General features: G+C 32.5%; 1 protein-coding gene across 1 annotated transcript; it reads right to left on the bottom strand.

Annotated features, from left to right (window-relative positions):
* Positions 1 to 6589: 6589 nt before the first annotated feature.
* On the bottom strand, positions 6590 to 25802 carry LOC114745052 (cytosolic sulfotransferase 15-like). Its single transcript, XM_028933196.1, has 3 exons — positions 25788 to 25802; positions 24766 to 24771; positions 6590 to 7342 (listed from the first exon to the last, which is right to left on the bottom strand). The coding sequence occupies exons 1-3, from the start codon at positions 25800 to 25802 to the stop codon at positions 6590 to 6592; spliced, it is 774 nt and encodes a 257-aa protein (XP_028789029.1).
* Positions 25803 to 27627: the final 1825 nt, after the last annotated feature.

Below are 27627 nucleotides of genomic sequence, written 5' to 3'. Positions count from 1 at the left end.
GCTAGATATTTTATCTGAAACATGTATGAGTGGCTGTAAACTACTTGCCATCCCTATCCCACAAAGTTTGAAACTTGTGCCACACAATCCAAGTAAAGACAGGGTAGAGGATTTGTTGAAGAAACCTGAGAGATACAAAAGCTAGTAGGTAAGCTAATCTACTTAACAATGACATGCCCTGACATTTCTTTTCCTTTGTAGACTTCTAGCCAATTCATGCATTCACCAACTAAAAGCCATATGGCAGCACTTAGGAATGTCTTGAGATATCTTAAAGGAAAGCCAGGACTGGTAGTGTTAATAAGTGCAAATAGAGTACCAGATTTAAAGTGCTATTGTGATTCAGACTAGACTTCTTGCAGCCCTACTAGACGCTCAGTTATTGGTTATTTATTAAAGCTTGGAGGATCACTTGTCATGCGGAAAAATAAGAAGCAAAGCATAGTGTCAAAGTCTTCAGCCAAGGCTGAATATCAAGCTCTTAATATAGCTGCATCAGAGGTTGTTTGGGCGCGAGCACTATTAAAGGATCTTCGAATTCATCATGACACTTGTGAGGGTCTATTGTGACAGCAAGGTAGCAATTCATATTACTGCAATTATGGTATTCCATGAACTTGCAAAGCATATCGAAATAGATTATCACTTCATTAGAGAAAAGTGGCAACAAAGGCTGATTGATTTGATACATGTCGGGACAAAGAATCAGCAGGCTGATCTCCTTACAAAAGATGTTCGAGGAGACAGATAGAGACATTTATTGGGCAAGTTGGGAACTATCAACTTGTTTTCTCCTTCCCAACACGAGGGGAGTGCAGAAATAGTAGATGAATCCTAGTATTTGATTTTGATGTATTTGTATTCTTGTCAGCCTTGTATTAATCTTTCTGGGCTATTACATTGCTTTGTAAGGCCCATCTTTCTTAGCCTAGTTTATATATAGAGTTTGTTGCTAATGGACTGTATAAATGGGGCCCATTAGGCTTTGTACATTTGTGATCTCAGATTTAATAGTATAGGGGCTATGCCAAGTGCCTATACTGTGCATTCGCGTTTAGGGTGTTGTGATACTTAACAGTAACTGTCAATCTTATTCAACTCATCATTAAATTGTTACAAATGAGAATGTGTTAGGGCTTATTTGTACGTCTCAACCCATAAAACTAGCAATTGATAGCATTAAAAGCAAATATTATAGAACTCCTAAGAATTAAATAAAAATATTCTAGAATAAATTTAAAAAAATTACGCTTATTCAAATAAAATCTTAATCCAAAACTGAGATAATTTTGATGAAAAAAATCTAATTCATATTAATCTTATATCCTCAACAAGCAATCAAAAGGATATACCAGACCGACCCAAGTTTTCTTCAATCACTTTAGACAATTTCTCTACCATCCAAGGTGAAGAATGGTTAACCCAATCTCCTACTATATCTTTCCTAAAGAGATCTTTGCTTTCATACTGCTGCAAGAATTTTCCAGTCTTGTTTGACTTATAATTCCTTCATCTTCTCAAAGCTACATAGCTCAGCTATGTTTTTAATAACTCCATTAGTTTCCTCATCTGAAGTGAAAGGGCATTCCAAGAACTCAGCTGCTCCCTTCAACAAGTGAAATTCGATATCTCCTTTCAGATCTTCATACTTTAAAAATAGATCCTTGGAAGGTGTTTTTCTACTCTCTCTCCAATAACCCAACATATGCGTCCAAAATGGGCCTGCCTCATGGACTCCGATACAGCATCTCTCAAATGCTTCCTCACATGATAATTTTGGTAAAGATGGTGGTGCAATTTTGTTCATGGAAAGCCACAAAGAAACAAACTGGTCAAATGGGTTTCGACATATATAAATCATCTTGCATTTGGATTTGGTAATCGAATCAGGCAACGAATGAAACGGAACACGTGTACAAAAAATTCTTGGTTCAGGCAGGTTAGATAGATCAGGAATTTGGTTGTTATTTGCATAGTAATTTAACTCTATGAAAGGAACAAGCTCATGTGCATTGGAAATGAGCAAAGGATGGTCACTTCGTGCTGGAGAGAAATGCTTACGATTCACAATGGCAAAAATAAGGGCTTTATTTCAACCAAGTAGTACCATCTCTCTGTAAAGTGGCGATAACAATATCGTTGTCTTTTGCTTGGAAGTGCTTTGGAAAAGAGCGTATGCCTTGGATTGGAACTGGCATAGCACATGTCTTCATGGAGATAAATGTTTGGGAAAGCCCAACCCGTCTCTCTGCGAAGAGATTTGAACAGATCCTTATATTCTTGGCCGTATTGTTCATACTCTTCATGGCAAATCTCGTTCTCAGACTCAACATTTGGCTGACCTTTTATGACGGAAGTGACACTAGTTTCAGCCATTGGAAGGATGGTATAGTTAGGTAATTAACTAGTAAACAAGTTTCCATTTTTTATATACCATTGATCTGGCAATCGATTATTGCCATTATTTGAAATTAAAAATCGCGGTCTGTATTATAGAAGGATCTGATTATGGAGCGTGTGAAGAGATAGATGCAGACGCATTCGCTGATAGCCCGATCCAGCTGTGCACGCCAAGGGAGTCGGTTTATACAAGTATATTTCAATAATAAATGACACTAAAATAATCATTTTAATATGATCATTATTGTGATGTGCCAACCAATGCTTGAATTAAAAAAAGCTGAAGACAACTAAATCATTGAAAATTATACAGAAAGTTTAGTGGGGGCAACAAAGTATGACGGTAACTTTGATTCCTATGGCTAGGTACCACTGCCACTTGCAGAGGATGCCGAATTGTCAGTGGATTCATCACTACTCTCGAAGCATTTATATATCCAATTAAGCATTTATATATCCAATTTTAATTATCTCCTTTTGGCAAAAAAAGAAGAAGAAAGCTTTCAACTAATATTGCTTTTATCTTTTACTTTGTATTTTATCTTTATTAAAATTTTATAACTCTATTTTTTAATTTTTGAAATTGAACTGATTAAAATCCCCTCTCTTTCAAATCCCTCACACCAAACATAGAGTAAGAAGTGCAAAGCAGAGAAAATATTAACAAAGATAGTTATCACCAATCTCTGCATATGATAAATGGAGTCTAAAATTGATGGCTTTCCAATGATCAATTCTCATGTAAAAAATATATATGAAGGTTTATTCAACAACCTAAAGTATATGGTGTATATATATATTAGGGAAGAAGACAAAAAAATGATAAACTAACTTGGGAATGACAGAACGTCTGCTGAATTTGCAAAATCTCATTTTGGTCACATGAGACCAAATTAGGATTATCGTATTAAAATAAAAGACTAAATTGCCCTTCATTTTATTTATTGTTTTTAAAATATCCAAGCCTCCACTAGCCGGCTGGTCGTCGGAGCTCTGGTGACCAGCAGACAATTGGTCACCGGGACTCTGGCAGCCAAAAACAATTTTTTTAAAAAATTTTTACAACTTCAGTATAACAGTTAACCACTTTGGTAATATTATTAACAACTTCAATATAATAGTTAACAACAGGTTTTATAGGAAATTCAATAAGCTCCGGCGGCCGGAAACTATTTTTTTTGAAAATTTTTACAACTTCAATATAACAGTTAACAACTTTTGTGATGCTATTAATAACTTTAGTATATCAGTTAACAACAGGTCTTTCAGAAAATTCAACAATGGGGCATCGGAGCTACGGCGGCCGAAAACAATTTTTTAAAATTTTTTTACAACTTTAGTATAATGGTTAACAATTTTTGTAACGTTATTAACAATTTTAGTATAGCAGTTAACAATAGGTTTTTGAATTTGTTAATAGTATTACTAAAGTTGTAAAAATGCTACTTTTTTAATTTCCCGAAAAACCTATTGTTAACTGCTATATTGAAGTTGTTAATAGAAAAGTTGTTAACTATTATATTGAAGTTGTAAAAATTTTCAAAAAAAAAGTTGTTAAAGTTATAAAAATTCCATTTTTTGAATTTTTAAGAAAATCTGTTATTAAATACTATACCAAAATTGTTAATAGAGTTACGAAACTTGTTAACAACATTACTGAAGTTGTAAAAATGTTACTTTTTGAATTTTTTGGAAAACTTGTTGTTAATTGCTATACTGAAGTTGTTAATAACATTATAAAAGTTGTTAACCGTTATACTGAAGCTATAAAAATTTTCAAAAAAACAAAAAGTTGCTATTGTGAATCTACCATTGTTTTGAATTTTTGAGAAAACATATTAAATACTATACAAAAGTTATTAATAGAGTTACAAAACTTGTTAATGGCATTATTGAAGTTGCAAAAATGCTACTTTTTAAATTTATCAAAAAACATATTGTTAATAGCATTACAAAATTTGTTAACCATTATACTAAAGTTATAAAAATTTTCAAAAAAATTGTTTTCGGCCACTATAGCTTCATTAACCAATTGTTGAATTTCCTAAAAAAACTATTGTTAACTAATATACTGAAGTTGTTAATAGCATTACATAAGTTGTTAACTGTTATACTAAAGTTGTAAAAATTTTCAAAAAAAGTATTTCCGGCTGCCAAAACTTGTCGAATTTCCCAAAAAACCTATTGTTAATTGCTATATTAAAGTTGTTAATAGTGTTACTAAAATTGTTAACCATTATACTGAAGTTGTAAAAATTTTCAAAAAAATTGTTTTTGGTCGCCGGAGTTTAATTGTTGAATTTTCTAAAAAATATGTTATTAATTGATGTACTGAAGTTGTTAATAGTGTTACAAAAGTTGTTAACTGTTATACTGAAGTTGTAAAAATTTTCAAAAAAATTGTTTTCGGCCGCCGGAGCTTGTTGAATTTCCCAGAAAACCTATTGTTAACTGTTATACTAAAGTTGTTAATAGCATTACAAAGTGGTTAACCGTTATACTGAAGTTGTAAAATTTTTTAAAAAAATTGTTTCTCACAGCCGGAACTAGGGTGACCAATTGTCGGCCAATGAGGACTTTGGTATTTTAAAAACAATAAATAAAATGAAGGGCAATTTAGTCTTTTCATTTAACATGATAATCCCAATTTGGTCTCATGTGACTGAAATGGGATTTTACATATTCAGTGGACGTTTCTGTCATTTCTAAGTTAATCAGTCATTTTTCTGTCTTTTTCCCTATATATTAACTTGAAGTATTTTATTTTTCAAATACGTTCAGCACTCTAAATTTTATTTTGGGACATCTAGTATCTTGAAATATTTTTTCATATGCATCTAGCACCTCCAAATTATTCTGTGTATCAAATATTCTAAATTGCTAAGCGTAAAAGTGCACTAGAAAAATATTTTAGAGTATTGGATAAACCTGAAAAAATATTTTAAAATGTTTAATGCATTACAAAATACCTTATAATACTAGATATATATATAAAACAAAAACTTTAGAATATTAGATACACTTTTAATTAAAAATATATTAACGTATTTATTTCTGTAAAGTTCAGAGAACATGCCCAAAATTGAACGCGCATCCAAGTTTTTGTTCACGGCAAATTCACCTTTCTCTAAAAAGTTAAAGTCAAAAAGTGCGAAGTCCAAAGTTACAAGCGGCAGTTCTCTCTGCCACTTGCATAAGTTACTGGTCCCTCCTAATCAAAAGGGCCAAATTATCGCACCTGAAACCCATATTATCATTTATTTCCTAACCCGAATTGCAAATGGTAAGTTTGGACTCATTGATAATCCAGGGTTGCTCTATATGTATTCCCAAACAATTTTAGGTTGTGACATCAATGTTAAAATACATTGAGATATTTATCCAGTATTTTTAAAATATTACTTTAAATTTTATTTTTAATTGTTTGACAAATAAGACCTCTATTATATATCCATTTAACAGTCAATATATGAAAGAGTAAGAATGAAATATAATTCATACTTCATTCGTCAAGAAATCATTCCATGAGTGATGGGACAATGATAACTGAAAATCATTATTTGGAATGGAAGGAAGTTATAATATATTGAAAATGCAACCTCATCTTTTACCTAATTTCACTTCTTCTTTTTTTTAACTTTATCAAAAGAAATAAGCTTAATGAATGAAATAATTTACCCAGTAGTACCTCCTCCACTGTGTTCTTCCCACGATATCGGTTTCTCTTCAGCTAGGTCTCTCCACTGAGCATTGCTGTAGCAATTATTTTTCCCTTCGATGAAAATATAAAGGTAACAAAATAGACAGGTTCCTAAATTCATATACTTGTTTATTTATTATTTTCTTAAAAAATAAAATAATACAAAGTAAAATCAAGCAGAATCGCCACAATTATTTAAATTTATACTTTTTCGGCCTTAATTATTTACAGTTATACAATAAGAGAGAACATAGACATAAGAAAACAAAACAAAACAAAACACGGCACAACTATATGACTGAACCTGAACTGAAGGTCTGAAATCCCTATTTTATCATCTACGAATTTTTTGGTTTAAGAGGAAAAAAAAAATCTTTCTTACACCACTGATAATGCGAATATGGATGAGGACTTGACATATTACTTTTTAGCTGAAGGAGGTCATACAGTTCCAGAGTTGACATGGCGATTAAAGTGGAAGAGGAAGCATTATGTTATGGCAGAGATTTCATCCTTATCAGAGATCTTATATTGAAAGGACAGCCCAGAACCAGAAAACTTCTCTTCCATTACTTTGGATAATTTCTCTATCATCCAAGGCGAAAAATAATTAACCCAATCACCAACCGCACCTTTCCTAAAGAAATCCTTGTTTTTAAACTTCTGCACAAATTTTCCAGTCTTGTTCACCTCCAATTCCTTCATCTTCTCAAAGCTGCACAGCTCAATTATGTTTTCAACCACACCATTGTTTTCCTCCTCAGAATTGAATGGGCAATCTATGAACTCAGCCACTCTTTTCAAGTGGAAACGAATATCTCCTTTCAAATCCTCATACCTTAAAAACAAAACCTTGTTTGGTGTCTCTTGGTTGGCTTTCCAGTAACCCAAAATATGTGTCCAAAATGGACCACACTCGTTAGTCCCATTTGAGTACCTCTCAAGCGCTTCCTCGCAAGATAATTTGGGTAAAGATGGTGGTACGAGCTTGTTGACAAACAACCAAAACGATATGAAATTGTCAAATGGATCACGACATATATAGATGATCTTGCACTTGGATTTAGTAATTGAATCAGGCAATGAATGAAATGGAACATGTGTACTAAAGAGTCTAGGTTCAGGCAAGCTGGAGAGATCTGGAATTTGGTTGTTTACATAATGATTGTACTCAAAGAAAGGAACAAGCTCATGTGCATTTGAAGAGAGCAGGGGATGGTTATTTTGTGAAGGGGAAAATACCTTGCGATTCACAATGGCAAAAGTGAGGGCTTTCAACCATGTTGTGCCTGATTTTGGCAGGGAAGCTAAGATAATATCACTATCTTTTGCTTGGAAGTGCTTTTGGAAAGAGCATATGGCTTGAATTCGAGTTGGTATATACCAAATCTGTTGGTAGAGATAGATGTATAGGTGGCCACAACCCTTCTCTCTGGGAAGAGAAAGAAGCTCTTTACATTGTTGGCTAAGTTTTTCATACTCTTCATCGTAAGCCTTATCTTCAAGCTTAGCATTTGAGTAGTGGCTTTTTGTCAGCAACGTAGAAGTAGCTTCAGCCATTGAAATGCTGGTGTAGTTAATTAGTTGATAACTTAGTATTATTTATAGGAAGTGGGGTAGCATCAGAAAAATTTTGAGGGCCAATTTTGCGAAGGACTAATCAAGATTTATTCAAAGAATGCTTTTCAAATATATTTGCTCTGATTTATTTTGTTTAGTTCTAAATATATGAACATAATCTATCTACTATCTCCTAAATTTATTTATTTCTTAAATTATTCTTAACAATTACATATATTAATTAAAGGGATTTATATTAGTGTGGGTAGCTGCCAAGGCAAGTAATTAAATAAATTATTTTAGGAAAATTAACATAACTTTTTTTTATAAATAACCGAATTAATTAATTTTTTTAATTTCTGTAAATTAGTTATTTTGTTTTTTAATTAAGGGGGAAATAGCTCTCACTTTGTCCTTTCTACGTAACCTTTTTCAATTGTTATTGGATTTTTCCCCTTGTCATTTTGCATGTATAAGATTCGATTGTTCGAAAATTAATAACCACAGTGAGTCAGTGAAAGCTACATAGCATCTATCTGTTTAGCAAAAAGACGATCGAGGTGAGCTACGTGGAAATTAAGATGTCAGGAAATATGTCCTCCTGGCTGGAACTGAAAATAAAGACAAAATAATTTTGATTCGAATAATTAATGGTTTTTTTATTTAGATTATTGTTTTGAGTAGCATCTAACATGTGAGTGTGACTTCGAGGAAGAAGGAAAGAAGTACAACTCCAACGTCTATTATAATAAGTGATTTGCAACTTATTTTCATATATCAAAATATACATTAAATCAATAAAAAATTTTAAATTTACTCTTATAAAAGTCTTTTCTCTGTGCATTTACAAATGATTCCTCACATCTCTCTCTTCTTTCTCTCATTCCAACAAAAATTAAATAAGAATAAAATTTGAAAACGATAAGGAAAAATTATGTAAAATTCTCATATTCAGTATAGTACACGATAAGCTTATCTCACACATAATTAATAATTTAAAAATTATGTTTGTATGGAATAACTGTAAGGAAAAAATATTAAAGAACTTTCTTTTAGACAAAAATTAAAAACCAGTTGGCATGAGATCGAATCATTTGTACTTTAAAATATCACATGAATGCAAACTCTGAAAGGACAATACGACATATTTGCTAGATGGTCCCCTATTAATTTAAAATTATTTTTGTACACTTGTTACAAATGACATTCAGCACCGATTGCAACCTATCACAAATAGGGAAATTAAAGGAGCCCAGATACTTTTTTGAAAAATAATAAGACACACAAATAAAATTTGCGTATAATCAATAGGAAAATGAAAGCCTAATCGAATAATTGCATAAATTACATACTACATTTCATGGCTTACAAAATCCAACAAGAGAATTAGCTAAGGTACGATCCCATCCTGGTAATCCACAAGTTGCAACCTGCATCAACATTCTTTTCCAAGCTGCCAATCTGAAAAAGTGTGAAATGGGTTTAGTGCAATGGCACAATTAGATGTAAGAAAGGGCTTACAGTTAAGCTTCAACTAGAACAATTAAGTCCAATGCTTCAGGTTCCACAGACAGAGACCTACATGTCTTAAATTATCTTCTTTCAAAGACAGACACAAATTAAAGACATTACCTGATTGTAAAGAACAACTAAAAGGATAGACCAGACCCAACCAACTTCTCTTCAATCACTTTGGACAATTTCTCTATCATTGAAGGGTTGAAATGATTAACCCGATCTCCTACTTAAGCTACACAACGCAATAATGTCTTGAATAAACCCATCACCTTCTTCCTTGGAATTGAATGGGATATCCAAGAACTGGGCCCACTTTTTTCAAGTAGAAGTGGATATCTCCTTTCAAATCCTTATACTTTAAAAACAGAATCTTGTTTGGCATCTCTCTACTTGCTCTCCAATAACCCAACATATGTGATCAAAATGGGCCACCCTCATGGATCCCCTCCCAATGCCTTTCAAGTGCTTCCTCAAGTGATGATTTAGGTAAAGATGGTGGTGCGATTTTGTTTAGATGAAACCAAAAGGACACAAAATTGTCAAAAGGGTTTCGACATATGTAGATTATCTTGCATTTGGACCTGGCAATTAAATCACGCAACTATTGAAATGGAACATGTGTACTAAATAGTCTTGGTTCAATCAAGTTGGAGAGGTCAGGGATCTGGTTATTTGCATAAGATTGAACTCAAGGAAAGGAAAAGCTCATGAGCATTGGAAATGAGAAGAGGATGGTTATTTTGTGAAGGAGAGAAATGGCAACGATTCACAATGGCAAAAGTACAAGGGCTTTCAACCAAATAGTACCTGATTTCGGTAAGGAAGCTATAATAATATCACTATCTTTTGATTGGAAGTGTTTTTGGAAAGAGCATATCCCTTGAATACTAGTTGGTGCAAACCAAATACCTTGGTAGAGATAAACATATGGGCTAGTCCATCCCCTCCTTTTGGGAAGTGAAAGAAGTAGTTCCTTACATTCTTGGCTAAGTTGCTCATATGCTTCATCGTAAGCCTCTTTCTCAAACTCACCATTTGATTGGCTTTTCGTGAAGGAAGTTGCAGAAGTTTCCGCCATTGAATCGCCGCTTGGGATGTTCACTTAACCAGGAAAAATATGTAGGCATATAAGAATTCAGCTCACAAGTTTCCAATATGTACAGCACAGCTTGGCCACTGATTATTGTGATTATTTAAAATGAACAGTCATACTTATAATTGTACGTAGTCGATTATTAGAATAGGTCTAAAATGAGGTACCGTTAGAATATAGGTGTCCACATATTTGGTTGCCAAATATTGAGAGAGAAATGATAAAACGATCTAGTTCTTATTATTGAATCTTAATAAAGTGATTTTACAGAGTCAACACGTAAAGTGCTAGAGAAGTTCAGACGTCATAACATGTGTACAATGAGCTGGCTCTTAATAGACTTATCTAACTGATTTCATGACAGTAAAACTAACAGAGGTTAGAGTTATAACTCTCATTCCCCTTGCTTACAAAGGGCGAAGTACAAGAAAGAAGAAACAAGCAACAACTGAGAACTAAGAACCAGAATTAAGAACAAGAATCGTTTTAATTTCTTCATCAGCAGAAGCATGGTAACCAGTGAGATCTGTCAAATCCGGTGTTTCAGGAGACATAATGTTGAGTTTTTTTCTACAGTAGAAAAAGAGAGCACTAGATTGAGCCTTAGCCAGAGTATCAGCCACTTGATCAAACGAGGGAACAAATCCAACATGAACAATCCCTGCAGACACTTTTTCTCGGATGAAATGAAGATCAAGCTCTACATGCTTAGATTTGTTGTGCAGCATTGGATTAGCTGACAAAGCTACTGTTCCTGAATTGTCACACCAGATTGTTGGAGTGTCCCCCACATCAATGCACATTTTCTTGAGCGAGGCCAGTATGCAGATGACATCCGCCACTGCATCAGCAACACTTCGATATTCTGATTCCCTAGCTGATCTAGAAACTACTTGCTGCTTTTTGGATGTCCAAGTGATTGGATTTGGACCTAAATGAGTGCAAAAACCACTTGTACAGCATCTATCCGGCTTGCTTCCTCCCTAATCTGCATCAGCAAAGGCCTGGACCCGAAAAACTATGGCTGGTTTAATTAACAATCCATGAGGATAAGTACCCCTGAGATATCTTAGCAACTTTTCAACATATTCCCATTGTTTTACAGTAGGTTCATGCATGAATTGACTGAGTTTATTAACAGTGAACGCAACATCAACTCTGGTATAACCGACGTACTGAAGCGTACCGAGCACAGTTCTGTATAAAGAAGGGTCAGAAAAAGGAGCACTGTTCCTGGCCTTAAACGTGCATTTACAGCCATTGGAGTGGCATAAGCTGTCGTAAAACATAAATTTGTTTTTTGCAGGAGCTGGTCTATATATTGTCTTTGTGTAAGTAATAAGCCAAAAGTAGTCCAAGTGAATTCAATGCCAAGGCAAAAAGAGAGCTCTCCAAGATCTTTAACAGAGAACATATCACCCATTTTTGTAATTAGTTGCTGTATAATTTTTCTTGGAACTACCAGAAATGACTAGATCATCCACTTAAGCAAGGAGATAAGTAATCTCTAAGCCATATTCGTTGATGAACAAACAAGAGTCTGCTTTGGATGCTTTAAAACCCAGAGCCTCTAATGCAGAGTGAAGCTCTATGAACCAAGCTCGTGGAGCTTGTTTTAGTCCATATATTGCTTTCTTTAGTTTACAGACTAATGGTTGTCCATCATCACCAAATTTTTCAAGACCTTGAGGTTGTTCCATGTAAACCTCCTCTTGTAAGCCCCCATATAGGAAGGCAACTTGATGAAGCTTGCAACCATTTGTGACAACAACCGTATGTAAGCACAGCTCTGACTGTAATGGCTTTGACCACTGGATTGAACATACCTGTAACATCGGTTTCAGCCTCTTGCACATAACTCTTAGCTACTAGTTTGCCTTTGCATTTAGCAAGAGAGCCATCCACTTGCAACTTAGTTTTAAACAACCACTTACAGCCAATGGTTTTCCTCCCCGAAGGTAGAGGAAGAAGCTCCTTGGTGCTAAGCTTAATCAACGCACACTGCAAAAGAAATGACCTTTGGTGATGATTTTCGGTAGTGACTCTAAAAAGTTACTGCTAAAACTTGACCTTTTGCGACAATAATAAAAGTGGCTACTGAAAGCATGACTTTCATCAGTGACTATTATAGTTGCCGCAGAAAGTCAAGTTTCAGCGGCTATTTTTTAAAGTGGCCACTAAAAGTGAAAACTTTCAGCAGTGATTTTACATAGCCACCGTTAAAAGTTAGGCTATCAGCATTGATGATAAAAGTTACCATTGAAGATCATACTTTTAACGACTATAAAACATCACTTTTGAAAGTAACATTTTTAAGAGTGACTATAATTGTCGTCATTGAAAGTCAGTGTTATTTTTTTAGCCATTTCTTTATCACTAATTGTCACAATTTTTTTCTTTAAATATAATATTTACCATATCAAATTATTAAATGCGTTATTATATCATGAAGAAATAAAATAAGATAATTAATAAATTTCTATTTTCAAAGGTTTTATTCTTAAATTAATAATTTGATTTAAAATAAATGATACATAACTAATATATGTATTATTTTCTTATTAAACTAGTATATATAACCAAGGTGTAAATGTTGCAACTTTAATTTCCTCATTATTGATGTATATACTTAAAAACAATCGTTTTAATAATTTGATATGTAAAATATAAAAAAGGATATGAATAAATTTTAATAAAATTCCTTTTTTGTCTTATAATCAATCAATGAGAAGGCATATATAAAACTAATTTAATAGACATAACTATTCATAAATTTAATCAAATATATCTATTTAATTATAAAATATGTACTTATCGTGTGTATGTGTTTCCATCAAAGTTTTCACAATCACGCGTTAGGAAAAAGGGAAGAAAAACAATGATTCAAGAGAAAAGAAGATAATTGGTTAGAAAATAGTACCTCTGATCCTAATATAAAACCTAGTATATATAGGAGTTTTTTTTGTTTTTGTTTTAAACATAAGATCTAATTTACTTTGTCTTGAAATTTATAATTCTTTTTCCAAACTCTCCTTTCACATATTAAGGAGTATTCATCAAGAGATGGTTTCTAATGCAAAATAATTATAACTGTACTTTAGAGAAATCAACACATGTTTTCATACAAACAGTTAAGTTAACTAATTTTCTTAATCTTTTTATACTAATATAAAAATTCTTAAAATATACAAATAAATCATATAATTAAGCCTATAAAATTTTAATAAATTTATGGTCATATGATGTTGTTTTTTTCTTTACACATCTTAATCAAAATACCTTATACATAGATTAGATATAATGATATTTTTGTCCAAAAATATATTAATTATATTTATATGATATTATATAATTATTTAATATTATCATGAAATATCAATATAAATCATACATTTATTCTAACATTTTAAATAAATTAATTGCTAAAAAATAAAAAACGAAAATAAACAGTAAAAATTTATCAATAAATCCTTAAAAAGTTATATAATTAATTTAGATGGAAAATAAATTTTAAAGCAATAAAAAATTAACAAATGACATAATAAGATATTTTTTATTTTTATATAATATTTTAATTTTAAATTAATATATTAAATAATATTATCCACTGAATAAAAATACAAAGTTCGTGGCCAAAGAAACTATAAATAAAAATTTATCGAATGTATTATGAATTATATAAATATTTTAAGTTATTTAAAAATAATATCATAAATATTATATCAATATATATTAACATTATATTTCATATTTATATATCGATATAAATGTTAATATTACGTTAATATGGGTATAGTTTAACATATTTATATATTAATATTTATATATTTCAGATATATATATTAATAAACATATATATTATAAATAATATCACATATTTTTGTATTTAATTTTGCAACAAAAAATGAAATTTCATCATAGTTCACATGGCAGGAGGCTCAACACCACCAGAAAGAAGTTATGGGTTCGAATCCAGAGAAGGCACATTTGCGCGGTGAAAACACTAAGCTGTGATGCATCACAATATGATAGTGAGTGATGTTACATCTCGTCAATTTATTAGATAGAAGATCAAGTAGTAAAGTAGACTCAGAAATGAAACAACTTTTGAAAAACAATTAAAAAAATTAGTTTAAACAATTATTTTAAAAATGTAGAGGCCTCAATAATTCCAAAAAAATGATAAAATTATTTGAGGATTTATTTGAGTCTATAAAATTATTTCTAAGCCCTGAAAGAGAAAGAATTAATCTTAGGATATTTTTTACTGAAATATTATTGGTAAAGCTTAATTTCGAAGAAAATTCAAAATAAATAGTTAGAGGTTAAGATAAATTCTCAAAAAATTCAGGGGATCTTCTAATATTAAAATATGATTTTATATGGGTATAAATTAATTTTTGGAGGTTTAGAAATATTATTAAAAATTAGGAAGGAATTTTAGCAGATACGACGAACTTGGGTGGAAAAATGTTTGGAGATGTAAAGTAATGTTCCTTCCTTCTTTCTCCAGCCCACTGGGCATTATTTTGGACCAGTAATGAATAGTAATTTTGTAGCCCAAGTGGTGCACATGGTTATGGAATAAAATAATGCAAAATATCATATGATTTTATGCAAAATATTATCACTCAAGGGACACATGTAAACTTCCAAATTCTGCAGTCTCTTAAGGTGTTCACATGGCCATAATACCTCAGATTTTTAAGGGACACTTGGAAGGAAGAGGAGGCCAAATTGAAGTCTATAAATACCCCCCTCTTACACCTTAAATTTCGGTTATTTTGGAACTTGAAAGGGGGAGGTCTTGCAGCAAAAAAATGCTAAGTTGGGAGTCAATTTCATGCAGATTTGAAGCCAAAAATTATCAAGTTTCAAGTAAGGATTCATCAAGGTATGTTAAAGCTTTAATTTGGCTATGTTTCTAGCTGGTTTCAAGTAGAATTTGGTGACAAAATTCTAAGGTAGTATACTGTCCAATTTTTGAATTGATGGGGAATGATTAGGGAAGGATAGAAACCATGATTTAGAGCTTGGAATAGCTTGCTTGGTTGATTTTTGGATTGATTTTTGGAAGAAATTCCAAGTTCCCTAATTATTGTATTGACTCGGCCACGTCAAGTTCATGGGGTTGGAAATTGTTTCAGTTTAATTTGATGATTCCAATGAGTTTACAATGTGTTTTTATGTAGGAATATGTTAAGAGAAAGTATTTGAAAGCATGGGAATCAAAAATAGAAATTCTAACCCTAAACTACCCTCAATTCTGCCAAAGCAAGTTAAGGGGAAAGAAGTGTAATTTTGTTAAATTTGATTTGATATTTAGATTCTATATGAAAATTTGTGTAGGAACGGTCCTTGAGATTTGTCAAAACAAAGATGGAAATTAAAGTTCAAAAGTCAAAGAAAAGAGGGTTATAGAGTTATATTAATACCTAATAGTATTTTATGTGTTTTGGTTGATAATTTGGCATATATTTATGCAAGGATTGATAGGAATTGTACAAGGGAACAAGGAGGAACATTAAGGGATCAAGGAGGATGAAACTTTGGATTAAAAAAGGTAGCTTGGAATTTACAATTTTAATATTAACTTGCTTGGTTGTTACATCATATGATTTCTTGAAGATATGCCATGTTATATTTGAAATTATTTGATGATGATGGCATGTGATTGGTTGCATTATGTGCCTTGGCAATATGCTTGGATATGTTGATTTTGAATGGGTTGAAATGATACTTGCATGGCATAAATGTGAATAAATATTTATGAACTTGTTTGTAACTTACCTTGCTTTTTTAACATTGTTATTGTAATTCCTTTGCTACTGAGATTTCTATGAAATCTCATTCCTCTTTATGTATAACAACCAATAAGACTCTCAAGTGGTGTGGTCAAGGGCAAGGAGATGGTATTTCCGTGAAGGAAATATGTCATGGAATTCTATTGAATTTATGTTGAATATTATGTACAAGTTTTGTAATATTATGACTATGTGATGGATGACTTTTAAGAGTTGCAAATTATGAAGAATGACTTATTATATGCTGTGATATATGGCTGAACATGTTAGAATGGGCATGGCTTAAATTGGATAAGTTATACTTGAAAAAGGATAAAAGTTGACTTTTTAAGGGTAAAGTATAACCATACAAAATTTTAAGCAAATAATAGAGTTTGGAACTGAAACTTAACAATATAATAGATCATATTTTTATCTTTAAAATAAGTGATATTTCATGAAATTTGGAGTTTTGTACACAGAATTATGCCCTTCTAAGGTTGGGCATAAATTCTGGAAACTTGGAAAAATAATCAAATAAATAGTGCATCTTGACGTGAAAACTGGGCACCTATGAGCTGTCTTCATACTCTGGATATATTTTTTTTTCCTTGAAGAGCTCATTACAAGCTTCAAGTAGGACTTGGAATCATATCATTTCAATTTCTTTAGAATTAGTTATGATTTTTTAAAGTTTAGAGACATCTAAGGTTATAATGAATAGTAATCCAAGAAAGGGAATTTAAAAATTCAAATTTCTCCAACTTAATGACTTGAGAAATGTTTCCAAATGCTCCAAATGCTCCCACTTAATGTAAAATTGGGTAATAAAGTAAGATGTGACAGGTGATAGCATGGAAGGTGACATGGTAGGACACATGGTAGGTGGGCGGATGACATGGCCTGGCATATGACACGTGATGATGTGGCAAGTGGGGTGAATGACATGGCATGATGTGGCAAACAGTTGATAATGTGTCATTTTTTGCGACGTTTAATGTTACCACAGAAAGTCACATTTAGAGGTGACATATAGGGTCACCACTAAGGGCACCCTCTATCAGTGGTGACTTATTTTATTGCCTAAGATTAGTTTCAGTGATAGTTGCTCCAGCAATGACATGGTGGTGACAAAAAGTCACCACTAAAAACCTACAGTAGTGACTTTTTGAATTTCAGTTACTACTTTTGTCACCTTTGAAGGTCAAGCTTTTTATAGTGGCATTATACTCCTCTTTTGCAGCTTTTGTCCAAAGAGGATCAAGTAATGCTTTATTAATAGAACTAGGTGCAATAAAATAATCGATGGACATAAAGACTTTAAGTTTAAAAATACCATAATTTCCTTTAGTCACCATAGGGTAGGTATTGCTAGGAAGGTAATCTAGTGCAGGGGAGATTAGTCTAAAAAAAAGGTGATTTGTGAGAAGGTTCTTTATTAGAAAGAGATTCATTGCGTGAAGTATTGGGATGTGGTTCATTGGCAGCCGACTGTATAGTGGAGGTGGTAGGAGTATGGGGTGATGGTGGTGTTTGTAAAGGTAAGTAAGAGATGTGAGAACAGGGGAGGGGTGGTAAAGAAGGAGTAGGTTAAGGTGGAGTTAGTATAAGGAGTGGTTGAGATGGTTCAGGAAATGGACAAAATGAGGAAACTGTGTCACGGGCACCATTGTTAGCAGCAAACTTTTTGACATTGATTTAAAAAATGCGTGGAAAAGCATTCTCATTAAATTTGACATGCCTTGAAATAATAATCCTGCCTTGAACATCTAGATAGTTGTACCCTTTGTTCTAAGAGTTGTACCTAAGAAAAATACACTGTGTAGACTTTTTTTTTTCCTTTTTACCAGAACACTGTGTAGACTTTAATTCTAATTTGTGCTTATTGTAAGGCTTGATTAAGGGAAATCACTAACAGCTAAAGATTTTAAGAATAGAATAATCTGGTTTAATTCCATAAATCTTTTCAAATGTTGTAATGAAATGTCCTTCTAGTTATCCTTTTTAGTATGCACCTGAAAACGTTATGGTTCAAGTGAATCATGACATAAACTTAGATTAAAAATTTGAAATTTAATTCTCAAGTTACTATTTATTAGTAAATTCCAGATTCTTGGTCTAACTTTGAAAATTCAATTATAGAAAAATTGTATTGAGATGATTTAAATCTCCATTTAAAGCTCTTTCAATTCGCTACAGGGAAAAAAATACAAATCCAGACTTAGATCTTCTCAATTCGTACAGTTAATTTGTGAAAGTTTACAATTCAAATTGGTAAAAACTGTACTTTTCAGTTTTTCTGCCCCAATTCTAAGTAGTCATATCTCTTAACACACACATACTACCTCTGGTCCTAATGATAAGAGTTAGTTGACTAATTTGAAGAGATTAAAGAAATGAGTTAAGTTAGTTATTTGTAATAAATAGATGTTGTATGTCTTTCCTAAAATATCCTTGCTAATCAAGTGTATTGGTTAGAACTATTATTATTAGGAGGACTACCTTGGGAAAAAAATAAATAAATATGATAGACAAAGTGGATTGAGATCTTATATTTAGGACCAAAATAAAAGTCAAATGAGGTCTTATATTAAGGACCGGAGGTAGTATATTTTAAGTGATCTACCACTTGTTTTAATTCTCAAGATGTGTACTTTAAACAAAATACGTGGAAAAACATTCTCATTAAATCTGACATGCCTTGAAATAATAATTCTACCTTGAACATCTCTAGATAGTTGTACCCTTTATTCTAAGAGCTATACCCAAGAAAAATACATTGTCCAGACCTAAATTCTAATTTGTGCTTATTGTAAGGCTTGATTAAGGGAAATCACTAACAACCAAAGACTTTAAGAATATAATAATTTGGTTTGACTCCATAAATCTGTTCAAATGGTGTAATGAAATGTACTTCTAGTTATCCCTTTTAGTACGCATCCGAAAGTGTTACGGCTCAAGTGAATCATGAAATAAGCTCATAGATTAAAAATTTAAAATTTAATTCTCAAGTTACTATTTATTAGTAAATTCCAGATTCTTGGTCTAACTTTAAAAATTCAATTACAGAAAAATTGTATTGAGATTATTTAAATCTCCATTTAAAACTCTTTCAATTCTCTAAAAGGAAAAAAATACAAATCCAGACTTAGACCTTCTCAATTCGTACAGTTAATTCGTGAAAGTTTGCTATTCAAACTGGTAAAAACTGTACTTTTCAGTTTTTCTGACCCAATTTTGAGTAGTCATATCTCTTAGCACACATATATATTTTAAGTGATCTACCACTTGTTTGAATTCTCAGGATGTGTACTTTAAGCAAAATATGTGGAAAAACATTCTCATTAAATTTGACATGCCTTGAAATAATAATTCTACCTTGAACATCTAGATAGTTGTACCCTTTATTCTAAGAGCTATACCCAAGGAAAATACACTGTCCAGACCTAATTTCTAATTTGTGCTTATTGTAAGGCTTGATTAAGGGAAATCACTAACAACCAAAAACTTTAAGAATAGAATAATCTGGTTTGACTCCATAAATCTTTTCAAATGGTTTAATGAAACGCCTTTCTACTTATCCCTTTTAGTATGCATCCAAAAGTGTTACGGCCCAAGTGAATCATGAAATAAGCTCATAGATTAAAAATTTGAAATTTAATTCTCAGGTTACTATTTATTAGTAAATTCCAGATTTTTGGTCTAACTTTGAAAATTCAATTACAGAAAAGTTGTATTGAGATGATTTAAATCTCCATTTAAAGCTCTTTTAATTCTCTACAAGGAAAAAAAATACAAATCTAGACTTAGACCTTCTCAATTTATATAGTTAATTCATGAAAGCTTACTGTTCAAACTGGTAAAAATTGTACTTTCCAGTTTTTCTATCCCAATTCTGAGCAGTCATATCTCTTAGCACACTCATCTATTTTAAATAATCTACCACTTATTTTAATTCTCATGATGTGTACTTTAAGCATACAGAATTTCACAAACATATTCAATTGTTTGCCTCACTTCCACTCTATCACAAACTTATGGCCCATTTAAAGATTACTTGTCCCCTTTAATTACTTGCATTAAAAATCCATAAATATTTATTTCTTTACATGTAATCATTTCATCAATCTATTGACTGTTCCCATACATTAACTTATTCAATTTTACATACCAATATCATTAATCATCATTTCATAACATTTACGGCATGTTTAATCATACATTAATATAAAAGGGAGTTCATTACATAACACAACATATTACATTATTTCTTCAACCCTTCCTTTCATTCTTGTAGTTCCACATCTCGCATTCTTCTTTCTTTGCATATCATACCTATTATGGTTAGTTAAGGGAGGGTGAGATTCAGGAGAATATAAGTAGCAAACAATAACTACCTAAACATATATAGCAAGCTTGGCATTCATAATATGCTAGCAAGTTAACATCTTTATAACATAATGATACGTTTGGAAATTATCATGCATTTATCATAAAACATATAGGCATATGGTATACTTTAAACATATTTACATTCACAATGTATGAGTTCATAAAATTAGATAAACATACAAATAAGCCGTACATGCAAGCAAATACCAAGCATATAAGAGTAGAGTAAAGTTTGCTACCTTTAGCTTTTTACATTCAATCTTCCCTCTTGCTTTGTTTGCCCTAGCCATCAAGGTTACTTAATCAACCTTTTCCATTCATCTTTCTTGATGTCATTGCCATTCATTTATTGGAGCCATGGAATCAATAGCATTCTTGTTTTGCTTACCTTAACCTCTAGCTCTTGAGCTTTAATTTCAATCTTTTGATAATTAATTTCACATGCCATTCCTTCATAATTTTACATGTAGAATCTATTTTCAATCTCAAATTAAATAAAATCCAACTTCTTCCCCTTCAACTCAACTTGGCCAAATGCATAGGGTTTAGGATTCAAAATTTTATTTTCAATTCTAATGCTTTCATTCAGGCCAAAAAAAATTCCAATGCTTCCAAACTTACTTTCTCACCTTTACCCCACACAATTTTTAATTCTAAACACATTGAAAGCATTAAAATCATCAAATTTCAACCCTAACATCATCCCTAAGTCTAGCCAAAATTCTCATAAAATTAGGGGAAGTCAGATTCTTTCCAAGTTCATAAAAAAAACCCCTTGATTCTTATTCTTTTCTTCCTCTTAATCATTATATCAATCAATCCTTTTCGTGGTTTAAACACAATTTTGAAAAATCAACAAAAACCATAACCAAATTGTATTATTCTATCCATGTCTTTCTCATCATTTTTGTGTTAAAATAGGGAGAAAAGTAGGAAGAAATTCATGCTCCCTCTCACCCTTGACTATCCCTCTACTTATTTTACAATTTTATACCATATCGGGTACTTTTTCAGGTCCTGACTTATCTGATGACCTTGAGATATGCTCTAACATCCTTTTTTATCAAATAACTTCACATAGTATTATACAATGTGCATGCAGAGGGAGGGATGCTCTCCTCTTTATTCTTTCATTAAAATATTTAATAATATTTATTTTGAAATAAACTTGACAGAATTCTTTCTAGCGGTTCATAACTTCAATAATTTATCTTTTGGTACCAATACAACCATTTTATCATGAGAGATTTCTCTAATCTTTTTTAGGTCAAAAGTTAACCCACAAACGTTTTATTTTGACTTTCTTTGGATAGGGTGTAAGTAGGCTTTAAGTTTTGTTAAAGCCAAACTCTTTATTTTTTGGGGACAAAATCATTTTTAAAACTTATGATAATTTCTCAAGTATTTATTTCCTATTTATCTCTAATTATCTAAGGCTTCTTATATTTTAAATAATTCTATTTCGACTAATATTCATAATAAGCCAAAACCTTGAGAATTTTATCAATTTGCTTCAAGGGTATTTTCATGATTTTTAGCCTCATAGAGCCTTAGAACCTCATTTTTATTTTTTTTGAAAATTTTTTTAGAATTTTTCTAGAATTTTCAGGCGTACTTTCCATAATAACCCTTTCTAGCCTGAAACTTTCTGAATTTACGATTAGGTTCCTACTTGGGTTTAGCCTTAGAAATCATCTCACTAAGGTTTCTAGAGCACCCTTTGGCCCTTAATCGTCTCTGATTCCCATACCTGAGCCCTTGAGACTTCATTAGAGTCTCTAACTTGCTTATCTCGTGGTCCAGAAAACTCTTATTTTGCAATTTAGTCTATGAGAATTCTCTTGTTCTTTTAGGAAACTTTTAGAACTCTTGCCAAAAAAAGTCTAATAGCCTACTCATTTTAAGCTAATTTTGATATTTCTATACCCAAAATTTGGGATGTTATATGTACCATTATTTATGGTAGAAAAAGGCAATCGGTTTAAAAGAAACACAACTGTATAAAAAGTATTAGACTAGTAAAAGGTAGGCAAGCCAACATGAGCCAATAATGACATACCAGTCTCCATAATTAAGTGATGATGCCTTTCAAATAATCCATTCTACTTAGATATATAGGGTCATGTGAACTTATGTTCAATTCTACAAGTATTAACAAATTGTTTGAAACTTAGAAATTCTCCCCCATTATCAAACTAAATAATCTAAATCTTAGTATTAAGTCTATTTTCAACTTGTGTTTTCAGTCCCTTAAACTTTGGCAAAGCATCAGATTTCTTATGTAGTTGGAAAAATCCAAGTGAATCTACTAAAAGCATATACTATAGCTAGATAGTAAACAAATCCATAAGAAGCAACCAGGGCAAGACCTCGCAAATCCAATTTTATTAATTCTAGAGGTTTCTTATACACTATATTTCAATTAAAAAAAAAAAAAGCAAGCTTGAGTTTTCCCAAATTGACATGCTGAACTCAAGGAAATAGCATTGGAATTTGAAAAGGGAATAAATACTTTCTATAAAACAATCCTGACTGTATCAAAGGCTGGATATCCAAACCTATTATGCCACATATAAAGGGAATCTAAAGTATTTACAAGGTTACATTGAGAAGTTATAGGAGTGGAACAAGTTGACGGTGCTACTCTCATTTTGTACATCCTATTTGTCTCAATGCCACCTATCAGAATCTCTCTTGTCCTCAAATCCTTAAACAAAATAACCATGAGGAAAGAACTCAATTGATACTCCATTCTCTTGAGTAGTTTATGCAACATCCATAAGATTTTTAAGCATAGGAGGCACACAAAGTACATTATTCATATGTAACTGAGAGACAGGGGATTTAAGTTGCATGTTTCTAACATGAGTTACATTAAGTCCATATCCATCTCTTACCATAACCTTACCATTGTGTCTAAGGACAGATTGTTGCAGACTTGAGGCATTCTTGGATACATGTTTTGTTGCTCTTGAATTAGTATATCAAGCATATATCATCTGAGACTACAGTCTATGTAGCAATGAAAGCTTGTATAGATAAAGGTACTGATGTGGATGACTGACCAGCACTTGTACTGACCTTAGTGATATTTAGACCAAGAGTGGTAGAATTCATAACAACAAAGTTATACTGTTTAGAACTAAAAGAATGATTAGCACCAGGCACACTATAGTATTGAGACTCATCAGGATATCCATAATTAGAATAATAAGTGTTGGTAAAGTAGTCTTATGAATGATTATGAGAAAAATCTTACCTATAATAGCACTTGTCTGTTGTATGACTAGTGCAATGACAAATTTGGCACCTTACTCAAATTGGTTGGAAGTGTCCCCATCTGTAACCTCGACCAATTGATGAGAAATTTGGAAATGACAGATGCTATGACCTCTGTTGCTTTGAGCTGTGTATGGTGCCTGAGACTAAAACACTTGCGACTGATCTTCTAACCTAACTCTGATACCATGCTAAATATTAAGAGAAAATGATAAAATGATCTGGTTCTTTTGATTGAATCTTAATAAAGTGATTGTACAGAGTCAACAAACACTACTACAGCACAGATCTTTTACTTCTGTTTTAGATAACCTTTTACTTCTGTTCTATGGGGGACATAAAAAGAAGAGAAGTAAAAAGTAGCCTTTTTGTACTTTTGTTTGAATAGAGGAGAACAGTACTCTTATTTTGATCTGTTACAAACAAAAGTAAAAAGTCCCCATCTTTATTTTTGTTTTAGAGAAACAGATAAGAATGGTGCCATTATTCTCATTTGTTTCAACAAAACAAAAGTAAAATATAGGGACTTTTTGCTTTTGTTTTTCAAGAAAAGAGGTAAATAGAAGTAAAGGTTGATAGTTTTCACTTCCTTTTTCTAGCAACAGACATAAATGAGCATTTTTTTTAAAAAAATTCATTTCTTCAATAGCTTTCTTGCCAACCTACATTTTTAACATATAATACAACAACCACTTTCCAGCAATTTATCTGGCAAGTTATATGTCTAGCCATCATACTAAGTTATCAATACATGAACTAGTCAAAAGCCACAAAGGGCAAAAGTTAAAATTGATAACCTAAACATACTAAGTTATCTATAAACATAAAGTTCTATATCACTCCCTAGAACACCATTCATGAAGAAGTTGTGCCAAAATGTCTCAAATGAAATGATCAATATCATTGTTGGTGTATGAGGAGTCATTATCAAAAATCTGCAAAATGAGAAATGAATAAATTCAAATGTATGAAGAAATATAAATAAGCGACAATTCAATTTAAAAATTCAACAACTATGACAAAGCTAAAATTATTTTCACTTTCCTCTTCAAATTTTTTAGTGTAACCACTCTCAATAATTTCAAACATAAAATGGATAATATAGTATCCGCACTTTGTTAACCATTGTTGCTTAGGACACTGCAAATCAAAAAAGAAATGGTACAATATATGCAGTGGTTGTAATCAGTGAAAAGACTTGAGTTCAAACTACTTACATTGGGATATATCCAAGTTGTCGACCATTTTTGCCTTCATGCTTCCCATCAGTTATATAATAAGTCTCTATAGTTCTTAAAGCAATTTGCAGTGAAAATCAATTTATTTAACTTTAAACTACTTATGTATTAAAGACACCTTTCATGTCAATGCTTGGACCACGACCTAAAGAATCAAACCAGCAGGTTGTGTTCTTAACAAGGCAAGGAACACATAAATTCCAAAATTAATATCCGTTAATTGTAGCCCCTCTAATTAAAAATAAATAAATATAACGCAAAGGGGACCTATATGGAAAGCATGGAAATATTATAAAGATGTCATGTCGAATTTCACCGAAATGACTTTGATGGAAGGGAAATCACAAAAAAAAAAAAAGCCTTCAAAAATTTAAATTTGCAATTTGGGTTCTTAGATTCTAAAAATTGGTTTCAGAAACCAAATAAGATATGAATTAGCAAATGTTGTGTCAAAGATCAAATGACCCTACTATTTGAACTTATTATTTCTAACTGTAGACTTTGTTATTTTAAATACTTAATTTATAATTTTTAATACTATACTTGTTATTTGGGAGTATAAACTTGTTACTTTGAATACTTAACTTATACTCCCTCCTTTCTTTTTATAAGAGATTATTAACTAAATTATGTTGATAAAAAAGTTGGTTAAAATTAGTTGGAAGTGATACCTCTACAAAAGTGCAATTTATTTTCTAAAAAACCCTTGTTTATGAAAAACGTGGGTGGAAGAGAGAATAAGCAGAAAAAGAGATGAGAGAGAAAGGAAATGGTTATCTCATGAATTGCTTATTCTAGAATATATAAGGGTCTGGCTTATGTACCTTTCCCTCTCTCATACGGGACTTGGTTTCCAACCATGCCTGGACTTTATGGTGTTGTTCGAAACTCATTGTGGAAGAAGGAAAGCTCATCAGATTGCCAGCCAGTTAGGATTTCGATATTTTGAAATAGTAGATGCTGATGGTTTTCAAGGAGGAATATGGTGCTGTTGGTCTGAAAAATTTAAAACTATAGAGATAGTGGAAACTAATCAACAGTTCATACACCTGAGGCTAGGGAACCATGAACGGCAGAAGTGGGAAATGACTTGTGTATGTACAACCCTAGTGCCAAGCAAAAGGAAGGTCCTCTGGTACAAGCTACATAGGATCAAGGGGAACGTAGTGGAGTCTTGGTGCGTGGGGGGAGACTTCAACGCCACCCTTCTCTCTTTAGAACATGTCTCGGCAAGCTCTAACAAAGACCCAGATAAAGATTTTTATAATTTTGTTTTTGAAGAAGAATTGAATGATATGGGATTCGTAGGGTCAAAGTTCATGTGGAGGAAAACCGGAGTGGAAAGTCGCATTGATCGTGTGTTATGCTGGTGTGATTGGCTGACTTCCTTCCCCAATGCAGTCGTCACACACCTACCCTAGTACAAGTCAGATCGCAGGCCGCTCTTGCTATAGTTAAATGGCCCTCATGAGACTAAACTTGTGCAACGGCCATTCTGCTTCCTGGCTCCTTGGATACTACATGAGGATTTTAATGCTCTTATACAGAAGGAATGGTGCTCATCTTCACCGTGGAATGACACAGTCCAATGCTTCACTGATGCTTGTATCAAGTGGAATGCACAAGTTTTTGGCAGTATCAATGGCAGGAAGAAGAAGCTCATTCAGCGGCTCAACGGAATCACACAGGCAGAGTCACAATACAGGCTTACGAAGACGCTAGAGGAACTTCAATACCAACTCTGGAGAGAGCTAGAAGATGTTTTACTCCAAGAGTCCCTCCTTTGGGCCCAAAAAGCATGATGTGATTGGTATATCAATGGAGATAAAAACACCTGTTATTTCCATATCAAAGCAAATGCAAGCAAGAAGAGAAACTTCGTAGGGCCATCAAGGACACATCAGGCAAGTGGGTCTACAATACAGAAAAAATAAAAGCCATTGCTAATGAATTCTTTGCAACTCTATTCAAGGAGGAAGCTACGCACCACATCCCATTACAATGTTCTTTCAGCTACCCCCTATTAGAAACCGGCAACCTCCTTCACCTACAGAGAGCTGTGTCGGATGCGAAAACTACAGAAGCACTTTTTTGTATGGGAGCACTTAAGGCACTAGGGCCGGATGGCCTAAATGTTTTGTTCTACCAAAATCAATGGAAGGTAGTAGGAAAATCAGTTTGTGATCTTATACAATATTTGTGGCAAAACTCGACTGAAATCCGGATGATTAACACAACGTTCATATCACTTATACCAAAGATAGAACACTCGGAGGAGCTTAGAGGACCTGAGACCGATCAACCTCTGCAATGTTATCTTTAAAACAAACACTAATATCATTGCAAACAAGCTTAAAGCAATTCTATTGAGTATAATAAGTCCGCAACAGTGCAATTTTGTATATGGACGCCACATTTCAAACAACACCATGGTTGCATAAGAAGTGATTCATTCCATGCGAACCATGCAAGGGAAAAGAGGGTATATGACCATCAAAATTGATTTGGAAAAAGCTTATGATAGAAGCAACTGGAATTTTCTTAAACAGTGCGTTAAAGACGTGCAAATACCTGAGACGCTAGCACAAATTATTTACTAGTGTGTGGCGACTGCGTCAATGAAACTTCTTTAGAACGGTGAGGTTGCCAGTGAGATACTCCCAA

Source organism: Neltuma alba, unplaced genomic scaffold (assembly GCF_004799145.2).
Source record: "Neltuma alba isolate B1F8T4 unplaced genomic scaffold, ASM479914v2 tig00004516_pilon, whole genome shotgun sequence".
In the NCBI taxonomy this organism is placed as follows: domain Eukaryota; kingdom Viridiplantae; phylum Streptophyta; class Magnoliopsida; order Fabales; family Fabaceae; genus Neltuma; species Neltuma alba.
This window is presented reverse-complemented; position numbering and strand designations above follow the sequence as displayed.